This window comes from Schistocerca nitens, chromosome 6 (assembly GCF_023898315.1).
Source record: "Schistocerca nitens isolate TAMUIC-IGC-003100 chromosome 6, iqSchNite1.1, whole genome shotgun sequence".
Lineage (NCBI taxonomy): Eukaryota > Metazoa > Arthropoda > Insecta > Orthoptera > Acrididae > Schistocerca > Schistocerca nitens.
The window spans coordinates 553,706,835-553,732,912 of NC_064619.1; the positions used below are offsets into that span (position 1 = coordinate 553,706,835).

General features: G+C 43.3%; 1 protein-coding gene across 1 annotated transcript in view; it reads right to left on the minus strand.

The window, feature by feature from the left end:
- Nucleotides 1-21,916, minus strand: part of LOC126263451 (uncharacterized) — a 69,582-nt gene extending 47,666 nt beyond the window's left edge. The window contains exon 1 of the mRNA XM_049960545.1: nucleotides 21,794-21,916. Within this exon, the coding sequence (XP_049816502.1) occupies nucleotides 21,794-21,916 (123 nt within the window). The remainder of the gene's footprint in view (nucleotides 1-21,793) is intronic.
- Between the last annotated feature and the right edge of the window lie 4,162 nt (nucleotides 21,917-26,078).

Below are 26,078 nucleotides of genomic sequence, written 5' to 3' on the forward strand. Positions count from 1 at the left end.
AAATACCCCTGAAGTCGGAAGAATCAGCAATGATAAATGGCATGTGGTTACAGAAGACAGAGGAAAGCACTGCATTAAGGACACATAGCGTATATCCACAGGACATTTGGCCTAAAATTGGGAAAGAAATGTCATGATGATCTCTCCATTGGCAAAAGTTCCCCCATTGGGATCTCCGGGTGGGGGCTGCCAAGGGAGAGGTGATCATGAGGGGAAGACAGAATAACAAACGAAAGGATAATATTCTACGAGTCTAGGGACGGAATATCAGAAGCCAGAACGCGGTAGGAAGATGTAAGATCTGAAAATGGGTCAAACTAGTTACTGTATCAGTCAGTGAAATGAAATGGAAAGAAGACAAGAATTACGGCAACAGAATATGGTATAATGGGAATAGGATTCGTTATAAATAGGAAGGTAGGGCAGAGGGCGTGTTGGTGAGAAAAGTTCAGTAATAGGGTTGTTTTCATCAGAATCGACACAAAACGGCAAGAATAGCTCAGGTATACGTGCAGGCGTAGCAAGCAGAAGATGAAGAAATAGAGAAAGTATATAAGGGTACTGAGCGGGTAATTCAATACATAAAGGGAGGTGAAAACCTAATAGCCATGGGAGATTGGAATGCAGTTGTACGGGACGGAGTAGAGGAAAGGCTTACAGGAGAACATTGGTTTTGTGATAGGAATAAGAGACGAGAAAGACTACTTGAGCTCTGCAGTAAATTTCAGGTAGTAATATCGAATATTCGGTTCGAGAATCACTACTTAAGGAGGTAAACTTGGAAAAGACCGAAATGTAGGAAGATTCAGAGATTCAGAGATTCAGAAATTAAAAATGAAGCAGATAGGAACAGCCGGGAAGCTAAGGTAAAATAGCTACATGAATAATGTGAAGAAATCGAAAAACATTGTCGAAAGGACTGACTATCAATATAGAAAAGTAAAAATAACCTTCGGTGAAACTAAAAGCAATGTGGTAACCTTAAGAACTCAATGGGAATTCTACTGTTGATCCTAGAAGTGACAGCGGATAGGTGCAAAGAGTATATAGGATCTTCTATGAGAGGAATAACTTATGTGTTGTGATAAAACTAGAAACAGTGGTCGATAGGAAAGAGGTAAGGAATCTAGTATTAGAATCAGGATTTAGAAGAGATTCGGAAGATTTACAATCAAACTGGCCAAAAGGCATCGATAACATCGAAGAAAGACGAACGTAATCACAAATAACGGGTGGGAATGAGAAGAGAGACAAAGTAAGTTCATAATTTATCATCACGAAGTATATGCTGTTAGGGAAATCTTCTACCTAGACTGCACAGTAATCCATGATGGCAGTAGCAAGGTAGACATAAAAACTGAAGTAGCGTTGGCAACAACGCTGTTCGAAGGCAAAAGTAGCCTACTAGTTTTATAGGTCTTAATTTGCGGAAGAAATCTCTGAGACTGTATGTTTGGGGCACAGCGTTGTATGGCATGGGCAGTGGAAAAACCGGTACAGAAGAGGATCGAAGTATTTGAGATGTGGTGCTACATTAGAATGCTGAAAATTTGGTAGACTGATAAGGTAATGAACGAGGAGGTTCTCCGCAGAACCGTTGAGGAATGGATGGTACAGAAATCACTGACAAGAAAAAGGGACAGGTGACAGGACATCTGTTGAAGATATCAGGAAATAACTTCCATGATATTAGAGGAATCTCTACAGAGTGAAAGCTGTAGTGGGAAGAAGGAACTGGGATATATGTAGTTAATAATTGAGGACGTGGGTTGCAAGTGCTATTCTCAGGTAAGGAGAATAGCACAGGAGATGAATTCGTGGCGGACCTCGTGAAACCTGTCAGAAAACTGGTGATTCAAAAAAAAAAAAAAAAATTCCTAGACCCTTTGCCAATGACAGCTGGCCGTTTTCTGAGAACGAAAGTCGTAAAAGTCATATATGGTTAAGATGATTAGCAGTTATGTACCGCCGATTTTGGCTAATCAGCTAGCACTTCTCGTATCGTACTTTCGCCGATCAAGTTTGCTACTTAAGAGATACGCTTGAACTGCTTTTTACTTGTGACCATGAGAAATATTATATCGACATCAGTGCCGCAGATACTAACTCTGTAGTAGGTAGGATGCCCTCTGCTTATGATCCGCGAACTGTTAGGTCTAGCACACCAGGGTTATTATGCTAAATGAGGAAAAAAAGCGAGAAATGAGGCCTAAGACGATGATCGAAAAGGTCATATGGACATGTGGATACAAATGTGTTCCTAGATAGCAAACACTTGAACTTGGAGACAACAGGAAAGTGGGACTATCGTGCTGAAGTAGTGGTTTGGCACCACACTCAAGAGAGCAGTAATGTAGTACATTGCAGCGGTGCGCAAACACATCAGCCTAGAGGGCACCCACTTCATTGCTGTTGCCGAATCGCGTCGGTGAGGATGTCTGAGGTGTAATGCAGTGCTGGAAGTCGACCGCTCGGTACACCAACCAAGAAGCGATCTACATTGCATTTACATGCGAAGAAGCAAATGGCAATCGGCGGGAAGTAGTAGAGCTATTCCAAGCGAAGCATCCCCACCGACATCACCGCAGCATGAAGTGTTGGCAACAGCGTTTGTTAAATTTTAGATTGTGTGGGCGACAGAATCGTTTAAGAAAACGAGTAACCAAGAAAGCTGGGTGCACCTGGTATGAATATGACCCCGGTATCAGCACCTCTCAGATGGGCCATCGTCATGGGGTAAGTCAGGCGACCACGTGATACACCCTTCCCAACAACTGTCACTGTCTGTATGACAATGTGCACAAGCCTTATCACCCTCGGACTTCCTTCTGTGGCGACCCTTTTGTCACTGGTTGTCGCAGGTCACCAAGGTGCCAGGATTTTTGTCATTCATTTAGATGAGGCAGCTTGTATGGGGGGCGTTATCGTCAACCTTCACGACACCAACTTTTGGTCTACGGCGAATCCCCATGGTGGCAGTGAACCATCAGCACCGCTTCATTCTCGATGTCTAGACGGCGACAGTTGATGACCAACAAAAGTGACGGCCCACAACCTCTCATACACAAGGCATTTGTGCTCTTCCTGGGGGTGTCTCGGCCTCCCCAGCTCGGAAACTTGGCTTTGGCGCTAAGAAGGGTACTGTGGCTACGACATGAAGTTGTCCTTGCACACTTTGGCATTTCAGTGACGTGAATTCCTGACAAAACTACCCCAGCTAATGAAAAGGACCAGGTGGTCCAGTCAAGACCGTCTGGCCACTGGACCTTTAACGTCATACGTACTGGGGTGATGGAAAGAACTCGCGCATGTGGAGACCGTCCAGCACCTGCACACACTGGAACGAGGTATACATGCCTCCTGTCCCACCATTCGGTCGCAAGCTGACACGTTTGAATGTAAATGTCAGTGGGCGTTATGTCGTCTTGGAGCATGGAACGGTAGTCTTACCACAAACCGTCAAGCAATGGATTTTACTGTACAGCCATTACGAACTAATAAATACCCTTTAACATAGAGAGAATCCGTTTCTTCCCATGTATCTATAAGCCTTGTATTTTTCTCTATCCTCTCAGCTATGGTTTGCTGCAGATTGTCTCCATATAGCAAAGCCCTTTGGCTGTCTGAAAAAGAGCACGCACTGTCTTCGTGATGTTTAAGATGCCTCTCCCCAGGAATCAGACTGAAATGGCCTGGCCATCGGTAATTTTGATGTCTATTGCTGCCGTTAGTTCTCTCAATGTGTTTGTTTCATTAGTGTAGAACACAGTTAGCGATAACTAACGACTACTTCAGTTGATTAACTTATTACTAACTGATTTTTACTTTTTATTTACCTACTTGTTACTGCACTAATTTAGTCTTTCTTCCACTTTCATTAAGTTATTTACTGTCGTATTATTAGCTTTATCATACCTTACTAAGAAGCTGAGTGTTCGGTACTACTTTTTTCTTAAATTTCCGTTTCTTGTTTCATAATTTCAACATCAACTCCTACACTTTTTTTTTAGTAATATACACATCATTGGCCTTGCTCCCTATTAGCTCCATTCATAGTACTTTCTATACCTTCTTTCTGCTTGCATTTGATGGTGTTGTGTGTTGATTATTATGATTCTGGTTAGAAGGATATGTTTTTACGTCACCACTTCGCTGTCTCACTACTGCTGGAAACTCAGCTGACTTTGGCCAGAGTAACTCTATTCTGCCTGAAACTATCTTTCCCGCTTTTGTCTTCCTTCCTTCGAAGACTTGGCTCAAACTAAGCACTCCATAAATATAGATGGCTATGTCTTTCTAAGACACAATTGACATAACAGGCGAGGGGATGGAGGAGAGTCATAAATAAATTCTAATTTATTGCCTAAAGTGCTACTTGCATCCCACATTAATGAAGATAAGCAAGTGCATTATATGTTTGTAGAATTAGAATCCCTTTACAGAAAGTGACTAAGATGTTAAATTTTGTAATTAAAAATCAGCAGTGACTGAATTTGAACCATAAACTATTCAAGACGTATCCTGAGAAATCGTGATAAGTGAAATGCAATCAATAAAGCAGTGGTAACTATAACTTTCGTCTGCTCTTATGTTTCCTGTTCTTCAATCATACCACATAATTTCCTTTGCATTGTATTGTTCTGTCCTTTTTACAAGTGCCACTTCGTTCCATTTTTTCCCGCCCATTATTTTCTCCACTGCGGTTACTCAAGCATGAAACTGAAATTACATGAATTAGACACAAATAATTGTGAAATTTTATTTCGCTGCTTCACGCTGGGTTGCCATATGAGTCGACACCTTAAAAAGAAGTTCTATATCTTTTTACAGTAAAGGATGTTTCATTGAAAACGGGAGCCAGAATAGTGGTTAATATATCCTTTAATCTCAGTAAAGACGAGGAAAATAACAAGCAATTAGTAAATTTTTACCTCCGAGACTCCCTCTTCTATTTTTATATATCCGACCATTGAGCAAATTGGTAGATGAGCTTGTTATATGGCAGATGAACTATCAGCTTATTACAATTCTTAGAGAAAATACTACGTAATTTTTTGAAAATTGATAGATACAAGTATATCAGGGTCACTTAAACTACATTTAAAGAAATATGCCACGAGCGGGCGCAATTGGTGTTTGGTAGTTTGCCATTAAAGTATTCGTCATCAACGTGTACTGTTTTTAGCTTGAAATAAAAGTCTAAAAATACAAATAATATTGTGTGCATGAAAAGGACTTTCTTAGGTGGTAGAATAGAGATAATACAGTGAAGAATAGTAGATAACATCAATTATTCAACAAATTAGGATACAGGGTTTGACTTACATAGCCAACAGAATCTCAGATACCAAAAACAAGAATCGTAGACAGCAGAAGAATGGATCTATATCTTTCTCCATGACGTTAATTAAGTTAATTACAAAGCTAATGCACAGACCATACATCAAGATGTGCCCACAAAATTCATAAATCTTCTCTTCTCTCCTCTCCATCATAAATACTATACAAAAAGCCATCACTGAATAGTGATAGAAATCGCAGTTTTTTCCAGTGGTAATGTTTTATCGTCCCCTTGAATGCTTGGATCGACTGTGGTTACAGCATACGCTACAAGCATTTATCCACAGAAAGTGAGGGTGTGTGGTAGTGTTTCTCTTAATGTAGAATATTTACATAATCCTTCGTGAAATATTTACTAGTTTTCAAAGTGAATAACTCAGAATTTATTGTCTTGTTTTTTAATTCCGGAAGTATGTTTATGAGTTTTACAATAACGTCTGATTGCTTTAGTACCAAGGATAATTTTACGTGGATAGTTTCAATTTCTGGATGTCAAATTTTCAAAGATGTCTTTCAAGTCTCTCATTTTTTTTCTTTAATGTATCAAGTCTCTCCATATGATCCTGTGTCTTCTCATTTCGCTCTTCACTGAGTTTCTTCCATTATATGACAGAATTCTGGTTTTATTTCTGTGTTGTTCACACCTCATTTATCACTGATTTCTGTTACTTTATTGTCTTTTATCACCTATGCATCTGACATTTCTTTCATTGTACTGTAAATTTGGGATTAAGTCCCTATGTTTCCATTTTGGTCAGAGTGGGCGGGTCCTACCGCCACCTTAAATAGTCCAGAATATAAGGAGACTATTGTTGAGGATAATTTGTTCATTATTTCTAACGTGTGCACGCAATAACTGTATTAAATGTTGTGTTGGTAGAACAGCCAACGCCGTGTTACTAGTGGAGGCCGAAATGCACTCGTTTTAGCTCACGCAGGCTGGCGTGTGGAGGGAAGAACTATACTGACGTGAGGTCTGGAATATGATAAGGAATGAGAATTCAGAAAGCGGACGTAATTAGTTTCATACTTAACTTTAATCCATTAATGATGAACGTCGCTCTTGACGGTACATGATTCACAATATTACCTGTTCAGAATACATTCTTGAAGAATATGGCGCCTTGCTAGGTCGTAGCAAATGACGTAGCTGAAGGCTTTGCTAAACTGTCGTCTCTGCAAATGAGAGCGTATGTAAGCAGTGAACCAACGCTAGTAAAGTCGGCTGTACAACTGGGGCGAGTGCTAGGGAGTCTCTCTAGACTAGACCTGCCGTGTGGCGGCGCTCGGTCTGCAATCACTGATAGTGGCGACACGCGGGACTGATGTATACTAACGGACCGCGGCCGATTTAAAGGCTACCACCACATTAAATACTTAAAATTACAGTGCTAACACGTATAACGTAGTGCCAGGAAGTCAGTTTGGACCGTTTTTCTGTTCTTAAATTTGTATTTGCTCTAGTAATACTACGCAGTTGACCTCGTTAACCAAATTGTTGAGGCTTTCGTGTCCGGTTGTTGACAAATATCACACTCGGGTTCTCCGGCCGAAGTTTGTTTGATGATGTTTCTGACGTCTTGCCACCGCAAGTGGCAGGAATTGTCAAAGGCTGAACCTCTGCTACTGATGGTGGAACTTGAGGCGAGCTCGCGGTTTCAGATTACATGTACCTCGCACGTAAACGTCCAAGAGCTTTTCCTTGCTCATTTCCTGTACGGTTCTCCCCTTGCTACCTGCAAAGTTCGTTCGCAGCAGCACGGGAATCCATGATCCGTCCACCTTGAGGCTTTTTTCCTTGCTGAAGCTGTATTTCTATAGTTTCTCTGAACAATGAAGTATGATAGCTTTTGTCTACAGCAAGATATTCCGTGTCGGAAAATCTTACTAGGTGGTAGGTTTCACAGACCGCGTGCTCTATCACGGCCAGTTTCTCACCCGCCCCAATATATTTTTTGTTGACATACTTCGAGTAACCAAGAAGAGAAGAAAGTGTTGTGAAAAGCATGCGTTCGTAATCCGTTTTATTTCGTGTTTACTGTACTTCTTCCGCTAGCAAATAAAGCTGTAACTGCGAAACGAGCTCCTGTTTGCTTACTGGTACTGCTTCTTGTTTGTTAAATTTTCAGCTTTAAACTCGTGTGCTCGATATTTTTAAAGTTCGCATATGCAGAAAACTTCCGTTGTGTTCTTTGCTAATCCATAAATGTGTGCAATGACGGAAGACGCAATGTAAGCATCGCATTTTGTGTATGTCAACAAAGTGAATTTTTATTGAAATGTCAAAGAAACAGAACTGCACTGAGGCTACCTCCGTACAAAACAGAGTTCTTGTTTTATCAGATTGTCAGTGAATTAGTTTCACCGTACTTTGCACATCCTCCCACTCAGATATCTTACCTATGATGCGACATTCAGTATGTTACCAATATAGCAATTGACTATAAAAAATATATAATTTTTAAATTCCAGCATTATACAAATTTCCAGCATTATATAATACTATAAATGTGATTAACGAAAAGGTCTCAAACGCTTAGACTCTGTAAAATAAATATTTTGCGTTAACATGTATGTATACCATTTTCTAGTAATGATAGGCTAACCTGTGTAACATACGGTCGTACCTCTCGAACAGTGGCTGTTTGCTTCTTTTCCCGGAGTATTTCTCGGTAGTAACTCCGTTTTTGAGGAATAACCGAACTTATCACGTTTGTAACGTAAGCCTAGTTTTATCATGTACGTAGTTTTACCTGTGAATTTCATTTTGATATTTCCAAAGTATAGAAGTCCATACCATGCTTTGTGATATACCAAGCTTCAACTTCCATACATCATTTGCACGATAAATGATAATGATGTTGATCGGACATTTTTCGTATCACAGTTTTTTGTAAATATGTCGCCATACTTACCATTTATTTGGTTTTTTGATTTTTAATTACTGACAGATGTTAGCCAGTAATTCATAGCCTTCACCATTTATACGTTACAATAATAGATAGCCTTCTGCAGAATATGAGGAGATGTCAAAAAGAAAAGTTTTCAGCTTAGTTTCAAATTTTACTTTGCTGTCCATCGGGAATTTTATATCACTGGCTAATTGATGAAATCTTTTGGTTGGAGCATTGTGATGAAACACTGTTTGAGTGGTGTCAACTTTGCTAGCGATGGCTCACTGACAAATTACGCTCTCATTTGCCGAGACGATAGTTAGCATAGCCTTCAGCTACGTCAATTGCTACGACGTAGCAAGGCGCCATTATCATTTGCTATTTATCTTGTGATGCATGTACCGTCAGACCGATGTTCAACAATTATGGATTAAAGTTAAGTATTCCAGAAGCTACGTACTTTATTTGCTAGTCTCCATTACTTGTCCTGTTCCAGACCTCACGCCATCCTGCGTGAGCTTAAACGCGTGCCTTTCGGCTTCCTCTCATTGTGGGTTGGCGCTGTGGCCAATCCACAACAGTTTGTGCTGTAAACAATCCTAATGTAGCTTAATGAACGTCATTTTTATTCTTCTGGTATCGTGATTATGTACATCATTGTTCCTGATAAAGTGCAGTGGATTACTTACAATGCCCACGAAGGCAGTGACTATAACTGTGAAGCTGTTACATTGCTGCTCACACGCCGAGCAAGTGGCAGACACGACGAAACCAGTGTTCACATAAGTGTTCCGCGAAAGCCTTCTTCATAATGGAAGCAAAGCACACACACACACACACACACACACACACACACACACACTCACTCACACACAAACAATAATACGTACGGTACCTACGCTGTCCGCGGCTTTTCTAGCCAGAACTTTTTTAACGAGGGAGGAGCTGTGAACAATGAATAATTATCGGCAGAAAGAATTTATGGCATGAGGTACTGCACCAATAACCCGAACAGTCACGTAGCCATGTTTTGTGCGGGAACGAAGCCATACATACAGCGTGGGTCGGATGTCGGAGCGTTTGCGGTTTGGAACGCAATGAAAAACACAAGATAAAATAAAACTAAGTAGCGCAACCGTATATCATATATACAAAAGAAAAAATATTGCTTCAACGGCACCACTTACGAATAAATGTGATTCCTTTACACTTTAGATTACGATCTAATCGATTAGTACACCTGTAAACGACGTATGTTGGCATTTTTCACGAAGCAGCTATGTCTCCACATAGTCAAAGCACTAGATGGTATTTGGGGTACGACCACAGAAGTCGATGGATTTCCTCAAAGGGCGAAACTGGTCACAGGCACGTCATAGTGACGTCACAGATAATTGTCACATTGGTGGACCATGGAAATGTAAATACGTTGAACCTAAAGTATGGGCTTTATAAAAAGGCGGACAACGGCTCCATGTTTATGAAGTAATGACAACAGCCTTCTTTTTTTTACCTCCATGTTCCTACCTGGATGGACTGCAGCAAGTTCTCTGGCGCCGATACTCTGTGTTGTCTCGCCGATTGCCGGTCCATCAGAATGCAACATAAATAAAGCCTCATGGTTCCACTAGCAGAACGGGGTAAGTTGATATAATACTGAGAATGCAGATTTCCAGAAATAACGGTCGATGGTCGAACGATCATCAACCCAGTCCGCTCATTTATTTTTCACGTCACCAAAACTAAAATGTTCAGTTGCTCAGCCCCAATCACAGATTTCAATAAAACTTTGAACATACCAAACCAGACCTTGGCCAGGTCACTGCCATAAACGAAGACATTATTCGGCTAACCCTCAGTTGCAAAGCGACATAGCTCACAATCGTCACTTATCTGTCTCTTTATAACATGATTTGCAGATATTAACTTTTCTAATGGGCCGTCGCTCTTAAAATTAAAACGAAATGACACACATACATGAATTACCATTTCGCAATAAACAACAACACTGATTCTACATAATACATCTCATGACAACTGTACACACAAAATCGTTATAATCCAATATAAACAAAGTTAACAGAGAAAAATAGAGAATACTCTAGCGGCACCACCGTTTATGATGGGTAAAGTTAATTTTGTGCCATATTGTGAGCACAAGTTGCAGCCAGGTGCAGGCCGGATTGCAGTAAGTTATGCTGGCCAGCGGTTGCAAAGTGGAATGGAGGCCACAGGGCCGTTGAACCATTGAAGAGAGTAAACGCAGCGGTTCGCATGGCGCAAGCTATAGGCAGAAAGGGCCCACTGGCATAACCAGGGTGTGGGGCATACGTAACTCGGAGCGATGTGTTAGCGAAACAGAGGCGCGCAGCAGAGTATAAATAGGTATTGTTTTCTAACGAGAATCATTGAAGTGTGGCAGCTCTCCCGGACGGCAGTGTGTGTCACTCTGCCAGGCTACACGCAGCAACAGGTGGGGCGACAGTGTCCCAGTCTACGGCGGGTCGTTGGTTTGATCCTTTGAGGCTGACACTGGGTCCGCAGCCAGCCTAGGCAGGCCACTCTTCGGCTCGCTACCGCAGACAGTCGTCTTGGCTCCCGACACGCACTGGAGACTTCCGTGGCGAGGGGCCGCAGATTCGGACGCCGGATCGCGTGCGGTCGTTTCCGCCGCGTTCCCAGCTATGACAGCCGAGGAAGAAGCAGCGTCAGGGCCGACCTTTCATTCCTGGCGGAGCAGCGCAGAGTCAACGGGGACAGTGGCCGCTGAGTTGGCTGCTGGCGCAGCCATCCTGACGTAATCGGAACTCTACAGCTGGCAAACAAGGCTGGCACGACACAGCGTTGCGTTGCACAGGTCGCTGTGGCTGTGGCCTCAGCATTGCAGGGCCTCTGATGCAGACCGAGGTCAACGAAGCAATGTAGTGGAAACAAATAAATCATTTGAAAAGCTCTGCCGAGTTTTAATATGGCACCTCCTGGCACCCTACCACTACATTTGGTGTCAGTATGCCACATTTGGTGTCTGACTCCACAACAAAACACTAAAGAAAAATTTTCCTGCACATACTGACTTCATTGATGTTTTACAGAACTCTGAACGATTAGTATTAGTGTATGTTCAAAACAGTAATACAACCAAAATACGACCTACACAATACCAAAGCCGGAGAGATGGCTCAATAAAGTGTGCTACAGTAAAGGGCGCAATGCATTTGCGTGATGGCCAAGGTTGTTTGAAGAGGTGGGGCTGGCTCAATAAGTGTCGGGTCAGGGGGAGTATAGCTTAAGTCAGTAGTTCCATCTCTCTCCCTTTTTTTCTTTTTGTACCTTCATGGATAGGAAGCTGCCGACCGCATATCTCTACAGTCACACCATTGAATGTCAACTGAAGTTTTATTGCTATGGACCGTCAGTACAAATGAACTCATACAGCGGAATATTAGTAAAGTGTATCACATAGGCAGATGTCAGTTTTCAGTTTAACTTTTAACAGTTCTCCTTCAGTAACACCTAAAATTAAAATTACGTTTATGCTGTTAAGGGCAATTTCAATGTCAGAAGTTTACATAGTTGTAACATGAATAACTCTGTTGACCTAGCAGCTATAACTTAAGTAACGATATTTTGAAGACAATACGGTGAATAATAAATATTTTTTCCAGTTATGTTGTGAATTCACATTATTAATGACAGAGTTTGTGAAACAGTAGACATTTATAAACAGATAACAGCGACTTGGGGTTGAAACTGTTTATAGCTGCATCATTCCAAGCCAGGTCAACACTCATTCTCCTGTGCTGAAAATAACTTTATTCCTACCATGAATCATCTACTGGTTTGTTGATTTCACTGTTTAATAATTGAAGTTTCTAACCAGGGACATATTTTTGTAATTTTTTGCATGTTTGAGTGCTCACTACGAACAACCTTTTATTTGAAAAACAGTGTAGCGCAGAATACCGCCGTTGCTATCGAATCTTGTATCGACCCTCGTATCGTACAGGCTTCTGTTTGCTTTGCTTAGAACAGCTCAGTGACTCTTAGACCAGCAGTGACAGAGCCTCTGGAGTTCCTGCTGCTAATAAGGTGAGTACACCATTTGTTTATTACATATTTTTACGAGTTTTAGACACAAGCGACTTCGGAAATGGATAGGCAATGTGATTTCTGTTTGCAGATGCGAGTTGAGTTCATGACCATTCGCTGGCAATGTGATTTCTGTTTGCAGATGCGAGTTGAGTTGATGACCATTCGCTCACAGCTCCAGGCAGTGTTGGCTTCCGTTACACAGCTTGAGCTGCTACCAAGGGTATCACTGTGGGTGGTCGGACGGGGGTACGTCAGGGACGTCGAGTACGACCTATGTGTCCCCTGATCGATCCACTGATGTGGCCGCCCCGCTTACTGCTTGCACTGAGATTGACCTCTCACCTGTGGTCGAGTGGGAGGTCATTACAAAGTCTGGCAGGCAGCGAAAGACTTTCTGAGGGGCCGAACATAGGGCTTCCTCGGTTCGTTTGACGAACACGATTCAGGCGTTATCTGTGGCCGATGATGTCTCCAAGCCGGATGCAGTCGTCCAGCCTGTTCCAGAGGTAGCTTCTCGGCCCACAAGATCGGGGCATTCTCAGAGGGTGGGTTTGCTGGTAGTTGGGAGCTACAACATTATGTTCGTAGTGGGGCCCCTCAGGAACATGGCTGCCATGGAGTGGAAGGAATCCTGTGTGCACTCCGTATGCACACTGGAAGAAGCCATTCTGCATGAGGAAAGGGTGCTTCCGAATGCCATGAAGAGTTCAGGGTGCAGCCAACTGCAGATGGTGGACCATGTCGGTACAAATGGCGTTTGTCGCTTTGGATCGGAGCAGATGCTGTCCAGCTTCGGGCGGCTAGCGGAAATGGTAAAAACTACCAGTCTTGCTTCCGAGATTAAGGCGGAGCTCAACATCAGCAGCATCGATGACAGAACTGACTGTGGTCCTTCGGCGCAGAGCCGAGTGGAGGGTCTGAATCAGAGGCTCAGGCACTTCTGTGACCGTGTAGGCTGCAGATTTCTTGACCTCCGCCATCAGGTGGTGGTTTCCGGGTTCCACTTAATATGTAGGTCAGGAGTCCATTACACACAGAAAGCGGCTACGCGGGTAGCGGGGTCTGTGTGGAAGGGCCTGGGCGGTTTTCAAGATTAGATGGTCTCAGGAAACCACAGAAATGGTGTCCGTCTGGAAGGGGGCAGGTAAAACGCAGTTAGGTAGTCGTTATTGTAGTTGTAAATTGTCGTAGCTGTGTTGGGAAAGAACCAGAGCTCCAAGCCCTAATAGAAAGCACTGAAGCTCAAATAGTTATAGATATGGAAAGCTGGCTAAAGCCGGAAGTATGTGCAACCGAAATTTTTCCAAATGACGTAACAGTGTTCAGAAAGGATAGATTAAATACAGTTGGTGGTGGAGTATTTATTGCTGTCAGAAGTAGTTTACTTTGTAATGGAATTGAATTAGATAGTTCCTGCAAAATAGTATGGGTAGAGGTTATACTTGACAATCGGACTAAACTATTAATTTCATGGTTTTACCGACCCCGCCACTCAGAAGTTTTAGGTGCTGAACAGTTCAAAGAAAACTTGTGTCTCATTTCATATAGGTACCCCACTCATAAAATTATAGTCGGTGGCGACTTCAATCTACCCTCGATATGCTGGAAAAATGATACGTTTAAAGCCGGCGGCGAGATAAAACAACATCCGAAATTGTACTGAATTATCTCAGAAAATTATTTTGAACAATTGGTTTATGCGCCCACTGGTTGCGAAAACATACTTACCTCGTAGCAACAAATAATCCTGGACAAGTAGGGAGTATAATGAAGAATACAGGGATTAGCGACCTCAAGGCAGTTGCTGCTAGTCTGGGTACCGAAACACCCACAACCATCAAAGAGAAAAGCAAAGTAAATCTATTTAAAAAAGCAGATAAAAATATTCTTAACGCCTTTTTAAGAGTCAGTCTCCACTCCTTCCGATCTGATCACGTAAGCGTAGAAAAGATGTGGAATGATTTCAAAGAGATAGTATCGACGGCAGTTGAGAGATCTATAACACTTAAATTAATAAGTGATGGTACTGATGCCCCATGGTACACAAAACCGATCAGATCGCTGTTACAGAAGCAATGAAAAGACGTGTGCCAAATTTAAAACAACGCAAAATCCCCAAGATCTGCAGAGTTTGGCAGAAGTTCGAAATACAGCGCGTGCTTCAGTGCGACATGCTTTTAATAATTACTACAGCGAAACTCTGTCTCGGACTCTGGTAGAAAACCCAAAGAGTTTCTGTTCATATATAAAGCACACCAGTGGAAAGGCGCAGTAATACCTTGAATGCGCGATAACAACGGTGAAGTCACTGATGATAGTGCCACTAAAGCATAGTTATTAAACACGGTTTCCCGAAACTCCTTCACCAAAGAAGTCGAAGTTAATATTCCCAAATTCCAATCTAGGACAACTGTGAAGACGAGAAACATAGAAGTAGATATCCTCGGTGTAGCAAAGTAGCTTAAATCACTTAATAAAGGCAAGGTCTCCGGTACGGATTGTATACCAATCAGGTTCCTTTCAGAGTATGCTGATGCAATAGCTCCATATTTAGGAATCATATACAACCGCTCGCTCACAGAAAGTTCCGTACCTAAAGACGGGAAAATTGCTCAAGTCACACCAGTATCCAAAAAGGGAAATAGGAGTAATCTGCTGAATTACATGCCTATATCACTAACGTCGATTTGCAGTAGGATTTTGGAACATATGCTGTGTACGATCATTATGAATTGCTTCGAAGAAAACGATTTATTGACACATAGTCAGTTCGGATTCAGGAAACATAGTTCTTATGAAACATAACTAGCTCTTTATACTCAAGAAGTAATGGGTGCTATCGACAGGGGATGTCAAACTGATTTTTAGATTTCCAGAAGGCTTTCGACACCGTCCCTCACAAGCTTCTTCTAACTAAACTGTGTGCCTATGGAATAACGCCTCAGTTGTGCGACTGGATTCGTGATGTCCTGTCAGGAAGATCACAGTTCTTAGTAATAGACGGAAAGCCATCGATATAAACAGAAGTAAAATCCGGCGTTCCTTAAGGAAGTTTATAGGCTCTCTGTTGTTCCTGATCTGTATTAACGACATAGGAGACAATCTGAGTAGCCGTCTTAGATTATTTGCAGATGATGCTGTCATTACCGTCTTGTAAAGTCATCAGATGACCAAAACGAATCGCAAAATGATTTACATACGATATATGTGTGGTGCGAAAAGTGGCAATTGACCGTGAATATAGAAAAGTGTGAAATTATTCACAGAAGTACTAAAAGAAATCCGCTAAATTTCGATTTCGCGATAAATCTCACAAATCTGAAGGCTGTAAACTCAACTAAATACTTACGGATTACAACTACAAATAACCTAAAGCGTAAAGATCACATAGCTTAATGTTGTGGGTAGAGTAAACCAAAGACTGCGATTCATTAGCAGAACACTTACAAGTAGCAACAGGTCTGCAAAAGAGACTGCTTACACTACACCTGTCCGCCCTATTCTAGAGTTTTGCTGTGCGGTGTGGGATCCGCATCAGATGGGATTGACGTATGACATCGAAAAAGTTCAAAGAAGGGGATTCGTTTTGTTTTATTGCTAAATAGGGGAGATAGTGCCACAGACATGATACGTGAATTGGATTAGCTAACGCTAAAACAAACGAGTTTTTCGTTGCGACGGGATCTTCTCATGAAATTTCAAACACCAGTTTTCTCCTCCGATTGCGAAAACATTCTGTTGGCACCGACTTACATAGGGAGAAATGATCATCACGATAAAATAAGAGAAATCAGAGCTCGCACAGAAAAACCTAAGTGTTCGTTTTCACTCGCGCAGTTCGAGAGTGGAAAGGTAGAGAGACAGCTTGATGGTGGTTCATTGAACCCTCTGCCAGGCACTTAATTGTGAATAGCAGAGTAATCACGTACATGTAGATGTAGAGTAAGTAGTCTAACGGATCTAAATTGCAGTTAATAATGCCCCAATACACTTGGGATTTAGTGGTTTGGTGAAAGGCGTTTTCGTGTAATACTGTCGCCCTGCATATCCACACATCCATCTTCAATAGTAAACGGTAACCAAGAGTTATTTATTGTTACAGTAGCTCTTGCTAAATAATGTTTGTAGATATTTTATCTGTCTATATGCTTCACTTACACGTATTTATATTGTATGTAATTGAAATGTGCTTGTGTCCCGTTTTTGCGATCTCAGTAATTCCTAGAAATAGACGCAGTCTACCACATAACGTCAGAAACACACTAGTTCAGGACAGGAACAGAATGTCTAGAGAATTGGTCAAAGGGTCGTGTGTATGGAATTTTTATCCCATCAGTTTACGAAGGGTTTTGGTGAAGGTTTTCCAACAAAACCTTGATGTATTAGGTGCAGTAAACTCTTTCAAATCTTACACGCTAATTAACAAGTTGGGGAAAGGCACTAGTTGCATATTTACTTGCAGGACTTTCTAAATCTTTATAGTACACGTAGCAGAAGGACAGTCTCTGAAACTCTTTCGTAAACAGTCTTAACTGAATAGCAGTAATAAGTTGATGTCAGACAAAATACAGAAGAATAAGTTTGGAATGTTTTAGCATCCAGGAGATGTGCACGATTTATCCCAGTGCTTCGGTCAGTAACTTTAAGAATAGAATGTTTATGGGCGATTTTTTATATATCGTTAACCACATGCAGCACAGATTGATCACCACCGAAGGTAGTAGATGGCATGTTATCTGCAATACTAAATGGTTGACTACGTGGTAACGTTTGTAGCTAACCACTTACAACCGAAAATGCTTCACTACTTATAACAGTAGACACCTAACACCTTGTAACTATTCATGAACAGCTTAATAAAAATGCCACGTAAGAAAGGTAATAAGAGAGCTAACTATATGTAACAAATGCACAAAAATTTCAAATGGTTCTAATCTCTCTAAGCATTATGGGACTTAACATCTGAGGTCATCAGTCCCCTAGCCTTAGAACTACTTAAACCTAACTAACCTAAGGACATCACACACATCCATGCCCGAAGCAGGATTCGAACCTGTGACCGTAGCAGCAGCGCGGATCCGGACTAAAACGCCTAGAACCACTCGGCCATAGCGGCTGTCTATAAACAGTAGAAAGTTGACTGATTATAGCTTTGAGCAGATGTCAGTCTCAATACAGCAAATCAACAGCCACGAAACGCAGCAGAATACGGCAAAGTAGTAAGCTGCACAATACTAATGAGTTACTAACTGTAAACAGCCAAATAGTGACCGTCTGAGGTTGGTCACTTTCTGAAAATTATTGAGTTGTCACCACACTTCACCCAAGTGCGCACGACCTCGGGGAAAGCTCCGGAACCAGTGTCCAGCTACCAGCCGACTAGCATTCCTTGCCTATTCGGCTAGCTGCGGTGAACTGCCAGCTCACTACTGGCTCTCCACAAACGGGATTCCCACAGTATCACATAACTGCACAGCACGGTACAATTAAGTAACTTCACAGGAGATATAACAGTGGCACAGTGGCACCTCTTCTAATAGCGTCTTTCTCACTTCCACATACTCACCCACATTCCCTGTTTCGTTGCAGACTCAGTCTATTCGTAAGAGATTAAGGAACCCCAACTAGAAATTTACTAAATGATTTCGAACTCAAAAAGTCAGTAGATGCAAAAATCTCGCTATTTAGCCGGCTTAGTCTTACACCAACTGTCATCGATAGTCTTCGCGCTAGTATTCTTAAGGTAGTTATTCTTAAGATAGCTAGCGTTCTTAAGTTACTAGGGCGAGCTTGTATCCGTCATAGTCCCAACTGAATCTTCCGTTGATCTATGTTTGTATCATAATTCGAAGAATATCGAGAGACTTTTTAAACGCACTACCACATAGAACTACTACTGTACGAATGCAGAAAAACAATTTCCGCCACACTATTTCAATGCACACAAAAGTTTTGCACAAACTGCATAGCAGTGATCTGAGTTGGTCTAGGTTCCAGGTGAGCAGGGAACGACAGAAAGCGCATTATGCGAATAATACAATTGCTTAACTGTCAAATAAAAGCAAAACAATAACACTCTAAGATACTTGTTTTAGAAAGCTAACTTCTTACCAAGTCTGTAAAAACGATACTATCTCTTTTTAAGATTCAGTACAACGTTGCTCTACCCCCAGGAACTTGAAAATGCTTCTATTCCTCTTGATATGATGTTCGCGAGGTACTAGAGAAGTTTCCGCTAAACCCTGTCCTTGTTTTCGATGGCGGTCATCCTTTCAACCAATGTGTGAAGAAGGTTACTGCTATGACGCGCTGCAGTATTCAACTGTGTAAGGTACCTCATTATTTTCGACCACATTTTATTTCTCCTATTTTCCAAATTTACATTTTATGTTGCGTCTGCAAGTATCACTGGCATTCAGTGAGCTCAAGCAGTACTGGAGGACACATTAGCAGGTGTAAGGTTTCAGTTCTCACGGTAACTGAAGATACCGCTGGACGATCTGCCACTGGCAATGGACGGTGAGATGAGGCCGGATGGCTAACCGTAAGACAGACAGATAAATCATCACACGCCACGTAGGGAAGCCACGGCCATTTTGGTGCGAAACAAGTGATTTTGTCAATCAGTATTTACTATTGAAAGCTGAAGGGGTAGCGTCTTTGATTCTTAATCAAAAAGTCTTCAGTCCAGGGTTCGAATCCAGCAGCTGGTTAAATTCTGATTAATAATCAACATTGGCGGCCGAAGACTTCCTGCATAAGAGGTCAACCGCATACTGCCTACGGCCTTGCCAAAGTGGGCAGAGGAGCGAACAGAGGTTCAGGGCACTCCCTTGACCTAGGTGTGGGAAACTGCTGTAAAGGTGGAAGAATGAGCAATGATCAACGGAATGAGGATGCAGAATGTAATGGAAAACACTGCGTTAAAGACAAGTAACGTATATCCACTGGAAATGTAGCCTATAACTGAAGAAGTGTCATGGCGATCTCTCCATTGACAAAAGATTCCGGAATAGTCCCCCATTCGGATCTCCGGGAGAGGACTGCCAAGCGGGAGTTTACCATGAGAAAAAGATTGAACAATCAACGAAACGATAACGTTCTACGAGTCTGGGAATCGAATGTCAGAAACTTGAACGTGGTAGAGAAACTAGAAAATCTGAAAAGGGAAATGCAATGGAATAGTCTAGATGTAGTAGGTAGGGGTCAGTGAAGTGAAGTGGAAAGAAGACAAGGATTTCTGGTCAGATGAGAATAGGGTAATATCAATGGTAATGGTATAACGGGAGTAGGTTTCGCTATGAATAGGAAGGTAGGGCAGACAGTGCGTTACTGTGAACAGTTCAGTGACAGGGTTGTTCTTATCAGAATCGACAGTAAACCAACACCAACCACGCGGGGTAGCCGCGCGGTTTAGGGCGTCCTGTCACGGTCCGCGAGGTTCCACTCGTCGGAGGTTCGAGTCCTCGGTTGGGCATGGGTGTGTGTGTCGTCCTTAGCGTAAGTAACTTTACTTTAGATTAAATAGTGTGTAAGCTTAGTGACCGATGACCTCAGCACTTTGGTCCCGTAAGACCTTACCATAAATTTCCATTTTCTTTTCTTTTTGCAACACCGTCAACGATAGTTCAGGTATACATACCGACGTCACAAGCTGAAAAAAAGTGTATGACGATATTGAAAGAGTAATACAGTACGTAAAGGAGGATGAAAATCTAATAGTCACGGGGGACTGGAATGCAGTTGTAGGGGAAGGAGTAGAAGAAAAGGTTACAAGAGAATATCGGCTAGGGACAAGGAATGAGTGAGGAGAAAGACTGAGTTCTGTTATATATTTCAGCTAGTAATAGCGAATACTCTGCTCAAAAGTCACAAGAGGAGCAGATATCCATGGAAAAGACCGGGTGATATGGGACGGTCTCAGATTCCAACACTGTCGGATAGAGATTCCGAAATCAGATACTGTATTGTAAGGGGTACTCAGGAGTAAATATAGACGCATATCACAATGTAGTGGTGATGAAGACTAGGCTAAAGCTCAAGAGATTAGTCAGGCAGAATCAATAGGCACAGAAGTGGGATACAGAAGTACTAAGGCATGACAAGATCCGCTTGAAGTTCAAAAAAATGGTTCAAATGGCTCTGAGCACTATGGGACTTAACATCTGAGGTCATCAGTCCCCTAGAACTTAGAACTACTTAAACCTAACTAACCTAAGGACATCACACACATCCATGCCCGAGGCAGGATTCAAACCTGCGACCGTAGCAGTCGCGCGGTTCCAGACTGAGTGCCTAGAACCGCTCGGCCACCGCGGCCGGCTGCTTGCTGTAGACACAGCAATAAGGAGTAGCTAAGTAGGGAGTAAAGAGGAATGCACTTGTCTATAAGGGCAATCACACAAGTAGGAAAGGTATACATGGATGTAATGAAGGTACCTGCGAAGAAAGCTTGGTTGGTGGAAGAAATTCTTCAGCTGGAGAAAGGAAGTAGAAAAATGTTCAGGTATATTCAGGAATACAGAAATACACGTCGCTGATGAATGTAATAAATAGGAAGGGCAGGGACACTAAAACGGAATGGCTGCAGGAAAAATGAGAAGACATTGAAATTTAGATGATTGTCAGAAGGACAGGCTCAGTCTGCAGAAAAGTTAAAACGACCTTCGGTGAAATTAAAAGGAAGGATGGTAACAGTATGCGTGAAACGGGAATTCCACTGTTAAATGCAGAGGAGAGAGCGGATAGGTGGATAGAACGTACTGAAAGTCTCTATGAGGGGAAAAATCGTTGACATGGCTCTGAGCACTATGGGACTTAACACCATAGGTCATCAGTCCCCTAGAACTTAGAACTACTTAAACCTAACTAACCTAAGGACATCACACACATCCATGGCCGAGACAGGATTCGAACCTGCGATCGTAGTAGTCGCGCGCTTCCGGACTGAAGCACCTAGAACTTCACGGCCACCGCGGCCGGCTGTGAGGGGGAAGATTTGTCTGATGTGATAGAAGAAGAAACAGGAGTCGTTTTAGATGAGGTAGGAGATCCAGCATTAGAATTTCAAAGAGCTTTGGACGACTTAAAATAAGACAGGGCAGAAGTGACAGATAACATTCCAACCGATTTTGTAATATCATTATGGGAAGTGGCAACAAAACTACTTTTCGCGTTGGTGTGTAGAATATATGAGTCTGGCGACATACCATCTGACCTTCGGAAAAGCATCCGAAGACGGCAAGAGCTGACAAGTGGGAGAATTATCGCACAATGAGCTTAACAGCTCAAGCATCCAAGTTGCTTACGAGAATAATATACAGAAGAAAGAAAAAGAAAATTGAGAATGCCTTTAGGGAAGGTATAGGCACGATAGAGACATAACCTTCTTTCCCCATCGGTGTCAACACAAACATCGCGAGTCTCCCAGCCTACGGCTACGATCCACCAGGCGGCCTCAAAGTCACCTTCACCGCTTGGGGCGCCACAGCCTCCACCGGGCAGGCGGCGCCGAACACGTTAATGAAGGTAGACATCACCGTCATCGACCGCGCCAGCTGCGTGGCCAGATTTGATGTCAACGACCGCATGATCTGCGCCTGCGAGGATGGCAAGAGCACCTGCAACGGCGAATTTGGTGGACCGCTCGTTAGTGGCAGCGCTCAGGTCGGCATCGTCTCATGGGGAAGGGAAGAATGCGGGTCCGATGGCGCCGTCTACACCAATGTCGGCAACCTGCGCTTGTTTATCCATGATGCCGTAGCATTCGAGGATCCCATGAGAGTCTGATCAAGTTCTCTCATTCTTTCTCCATTCATGAAAATCAAGTTGCAGCGTAATCAGTTGTCGTACATACTCAGACATTTTTAAAACTCCAATTTGTTCCATCAGATTTGCATCCAAGGGATGTGTCATACATCACTAGTTAAAGAGTATCGTCTCTCATTTGACATATATTTTATTTTCACCCGATGTTTTCTAGGAGTAGGTGGCAGGTGTATCACAATGGTAAAATGGACAGAGAGAAAACAACCATTTCATAACAATAACATTAAGATATGTGGAAAGTGGTACGTAACTTTAAGATAATGGATTTCGTGGGAACAACTAGACACACTCCGCCCTCCAATAGTTATGGTTACATTATAGGAGCCTGTAGAGCGACTAACGTTCCTCATTAATTGTACAGATGTTGTGGATATCTTGTGTTAGAACAGGCAGCTATCTACATGACGTACAAATGTAAACTCACTTCAATCGATATGTACGATCGTTGCTCACGTAATGACTGCTTTCTTCAGCCATAGAATCAGTTTTGCTACTCCGTTCACAGTCCCCATAGTGATGACACTGTAACTCGCATGAAGCCCTCCTAACTGTCCGTCCACTATTAAAATGAGTCAGATAAGTCGTTTCCAAGCTCCAACATGGGATTATTGATGTTGGTTTCGTCTATGTTACTTAAAAAATTAGATTTTTCGTTACAGCATGTAATTTATTTTCTCCACTACAAACAGTCATTGTTATGAAAATTACACTTTGTGTACAGTTTTGTTTTACACACTCGAAAGCTGTGATCTCAGTAGGATTAATTTCCTTTAGGCCTATCCTCTTTTGTTTATCGTTTATGTGTTGTATGTATGAAATTTTGACAGAAATTATCATACCTGAGAATTGTTTCCTTACGAAATATATGTGAGGGCTATTCGGAAGGTCTGATCGATCACTAAATGGAATTTGTAAGATGGCAAGAACTATGCCCCTTACATGAAGTCATTAAAGATCACCTAACTCACGTTGAGCGAAGAGTAGGGCTGAACAAAAATGACTGACCAGGCACAATGCGTCTTGTAGAGGGTATAGTATGGACGTATTGGAATAATTAATGTCAGGTGATGGTTTTAAATTAATTCACACAACATGAAAACTCTGTGGAAATGCGTCGATTTACTGGAGGCTAGTTTATCCCAGGGAAGTATTCAGAATTGACCGCAGCGTGTGGCTGGGGGGTGGCGAGGGGAAGCGACAATAGGCAGCTTAGGGCGGCTCAAGCTCTGAGAAAGTGGTTTACGGGACACAGCCTCCAGCAGCCTTAAGATGAGTGACAGTGAGTGGGTGGTTGACCCCATGCTGGTGTACTGGGAAGCAGATGGAGAACTTGTAAGCCTGTTGATAAATGTCCGTCATCCTGTCTTCTGTGAAACATGCGAGAAAGCCGCGCAAAGCTACTGTGGAGCGGACAACAGAGGCCAAAATATGCGTGTTTGTGACTATAGCAACTTCACGCTGAATTCACGGTCCGCAGAGTCTGAAGTAAATCAGGTGAAGAACGACAGAATGAAATACGCCGGCCTCCGATGGGAACATAGGACCAAGGAATTTGAAGTACTCTCCTTGGAGTAAGAATTCCGGAAAAATTGGTGTTTTGTGCAGACGCTAACCTTGATGGGTGGCCTGGGTGGAGCTAAATAGCAGAAGTTGAGGGGAAGGGAAATTTCCCAGAACAGGCAATGGTCGGCTCTGGGAAGCGACACATAATTAACGCGACTTGCGCTGCAATTGGTGTAAATGATTTTGCTGGAGGGGAAACGGAGGCGAAGAGCGGACTGGAAGAATTCCCCGTAGAGGTCTTCCGTTCCCATCTTGCCTAGAGTGTGGACGTGGCGTTCTTTACTCAGCTTGCCTGAGAGAGAGTGAGCATCTCTGCAGTTTAGGACTTAGGAAACGGAACGATTGAGCTTGGAGGTAGAAAGTTTTCATTCAACTATGTACTGAGCAAGATAGCTAGAAGTGAATAGACGATCACAGCCTTGCAGCACCATGAGGTCGGCCGACATCCACATAACGACGCCACGCCACCACGCTGAATTCGGTGATATTGCGCTCGCTCTGGCTACAGATTAATTTGTTGCATCACGTCAGCCAACTTTCCGCGAGGGTTCCATGGGCCATGTATTGTAGAATTCTTCTCGCACTTCGCATGACGCCTGGGTCAGTCGATAGGAATTACTTTTCATTTATCACGCTTTACTCCACGCAAACGCAATTTATTACCACTGCCTGTTAGGAGAGTCATGTAATGTGATGATTGAAGGTCGTGAGTTAAAATACACTCCTGGAAATGGAAAAAAGAACACATTGACACCGGTGTGTCAGACCCACCATACTTGCTCCGCACACTGCGAGAGGGCTGTACAAGCAATGATCACACGCACGGCACCGCGGACACACCAGGAACCGCGGTGTTGGCCGTCGAATGGCGCTAGCTGCGCAGCATTTGTGCACCGCCGCCGTCAGTGTCAGCCAGTTTGCCGTGGCATACGGAGCTCCATCGCAGTCTTTAACACTGGTAGCATGCCGCGACAGCATGGACGTGAACCGTATGTGCAGTTGACGGACTTTGAGCGAGGGCGTATAGTGGGCATGCGGGAGGCCGGGTGGACGTACCGCCGAATTGCTCAACACGTGGGGCGTGAGGTCTCCACAGTACATCGATGTTGTCGCCAGTGGTCGGCGGAAGGTGCACGTGCCCGTCGACCTGGGACCGGACCGCAGCGACGCACGGATGCACGCCAAGACCGTAGGATCCTATGCAGTGCCGTAGGGGACCGCACCGCCACTTCCCAGCAAATTAGGGACACTGTTGCTCCTGGGGTATCGGCGAGGACCATTCGCAACCGTCTCCATGAAGCTGGGCTACGGTCCCGCACACCGTTAGGCCGTCTTCCGCTCACGCCCCAACATCGTGCAGCCCGCCTCCAGTGGTGTCGCGACAGGCGTGAATGGAGGGACGAATGGAGACGTGTCGTCTTCAGCGATGAGAGTCGCTTCTGTCTTGGTGCCAATGATGGTCGTATGCGTGTTTGGCGCCGTGCAGGTGAGCGCCACAATCAGGACTGCATACGACCGAGGCACACAGGGCCAACACCCGGCACCATGGTGTGGGGAGCGATCTCCTACACTGGCCGTACACCACTGGTGATCGTCGAGGGGACACTGAATAGTGCACGGTACATCCAAACCGTCATCGAACCCATCGTTCTACCATTCCTTGACCGGCAAGGGAACTTGCTGTTCCAACAGGACAATGCACGTCCGCATGTATCCCGTGCCACACAACGTGCTCTAGAAGGTGTAAGTCAACTACCCTGGCCAGCAAGATCTCCGGATCTGTCCCCCATTGAGCATGTTTGGGACTGGATGAAGCGTCGTCTCACGCGGTCTGCACGTCCAGCACGAACGCTGGTCCAACTGAGGCGCCAGGTGGAAATGGCATGGCAAGCCGTTCCACAGGACTACATCCAGCATCTCTACGATCGTCTCCATGGGAGAATAGCAGCCTGCATTGCTGCGAAAGGTGGATATACACTGTACTAGTGCCGACATTGTGCATGCTCTGTTGCCTGTGTCTATGTGCCTGTGGTTCTGTCAGTGTGATCATGTGATGTATCTGACCCCAGGAATGTGTCAATAAAGTTTCCCCATCCTGGGACAATGAATTCACGGTGTTCTTATTTCAATTTCCAGGAGTGTAAATCTGTGCTAATCGACTGCATCTGTTTTCAATCAAGTAGTTGAAATCACAAGTCACTTTCTTAATTAATTTTATGTTCAACATTTGCATTTGGTGATCAATAGCTGAATATAACATCAATGTGCACCCTTTTTTAATTAAAAGGGATCAATTCTGAATCAATTAATGTCAACACTGCCACCGCAGTTCAATCAGGAGTCACAGTTGATCCGTTAGTC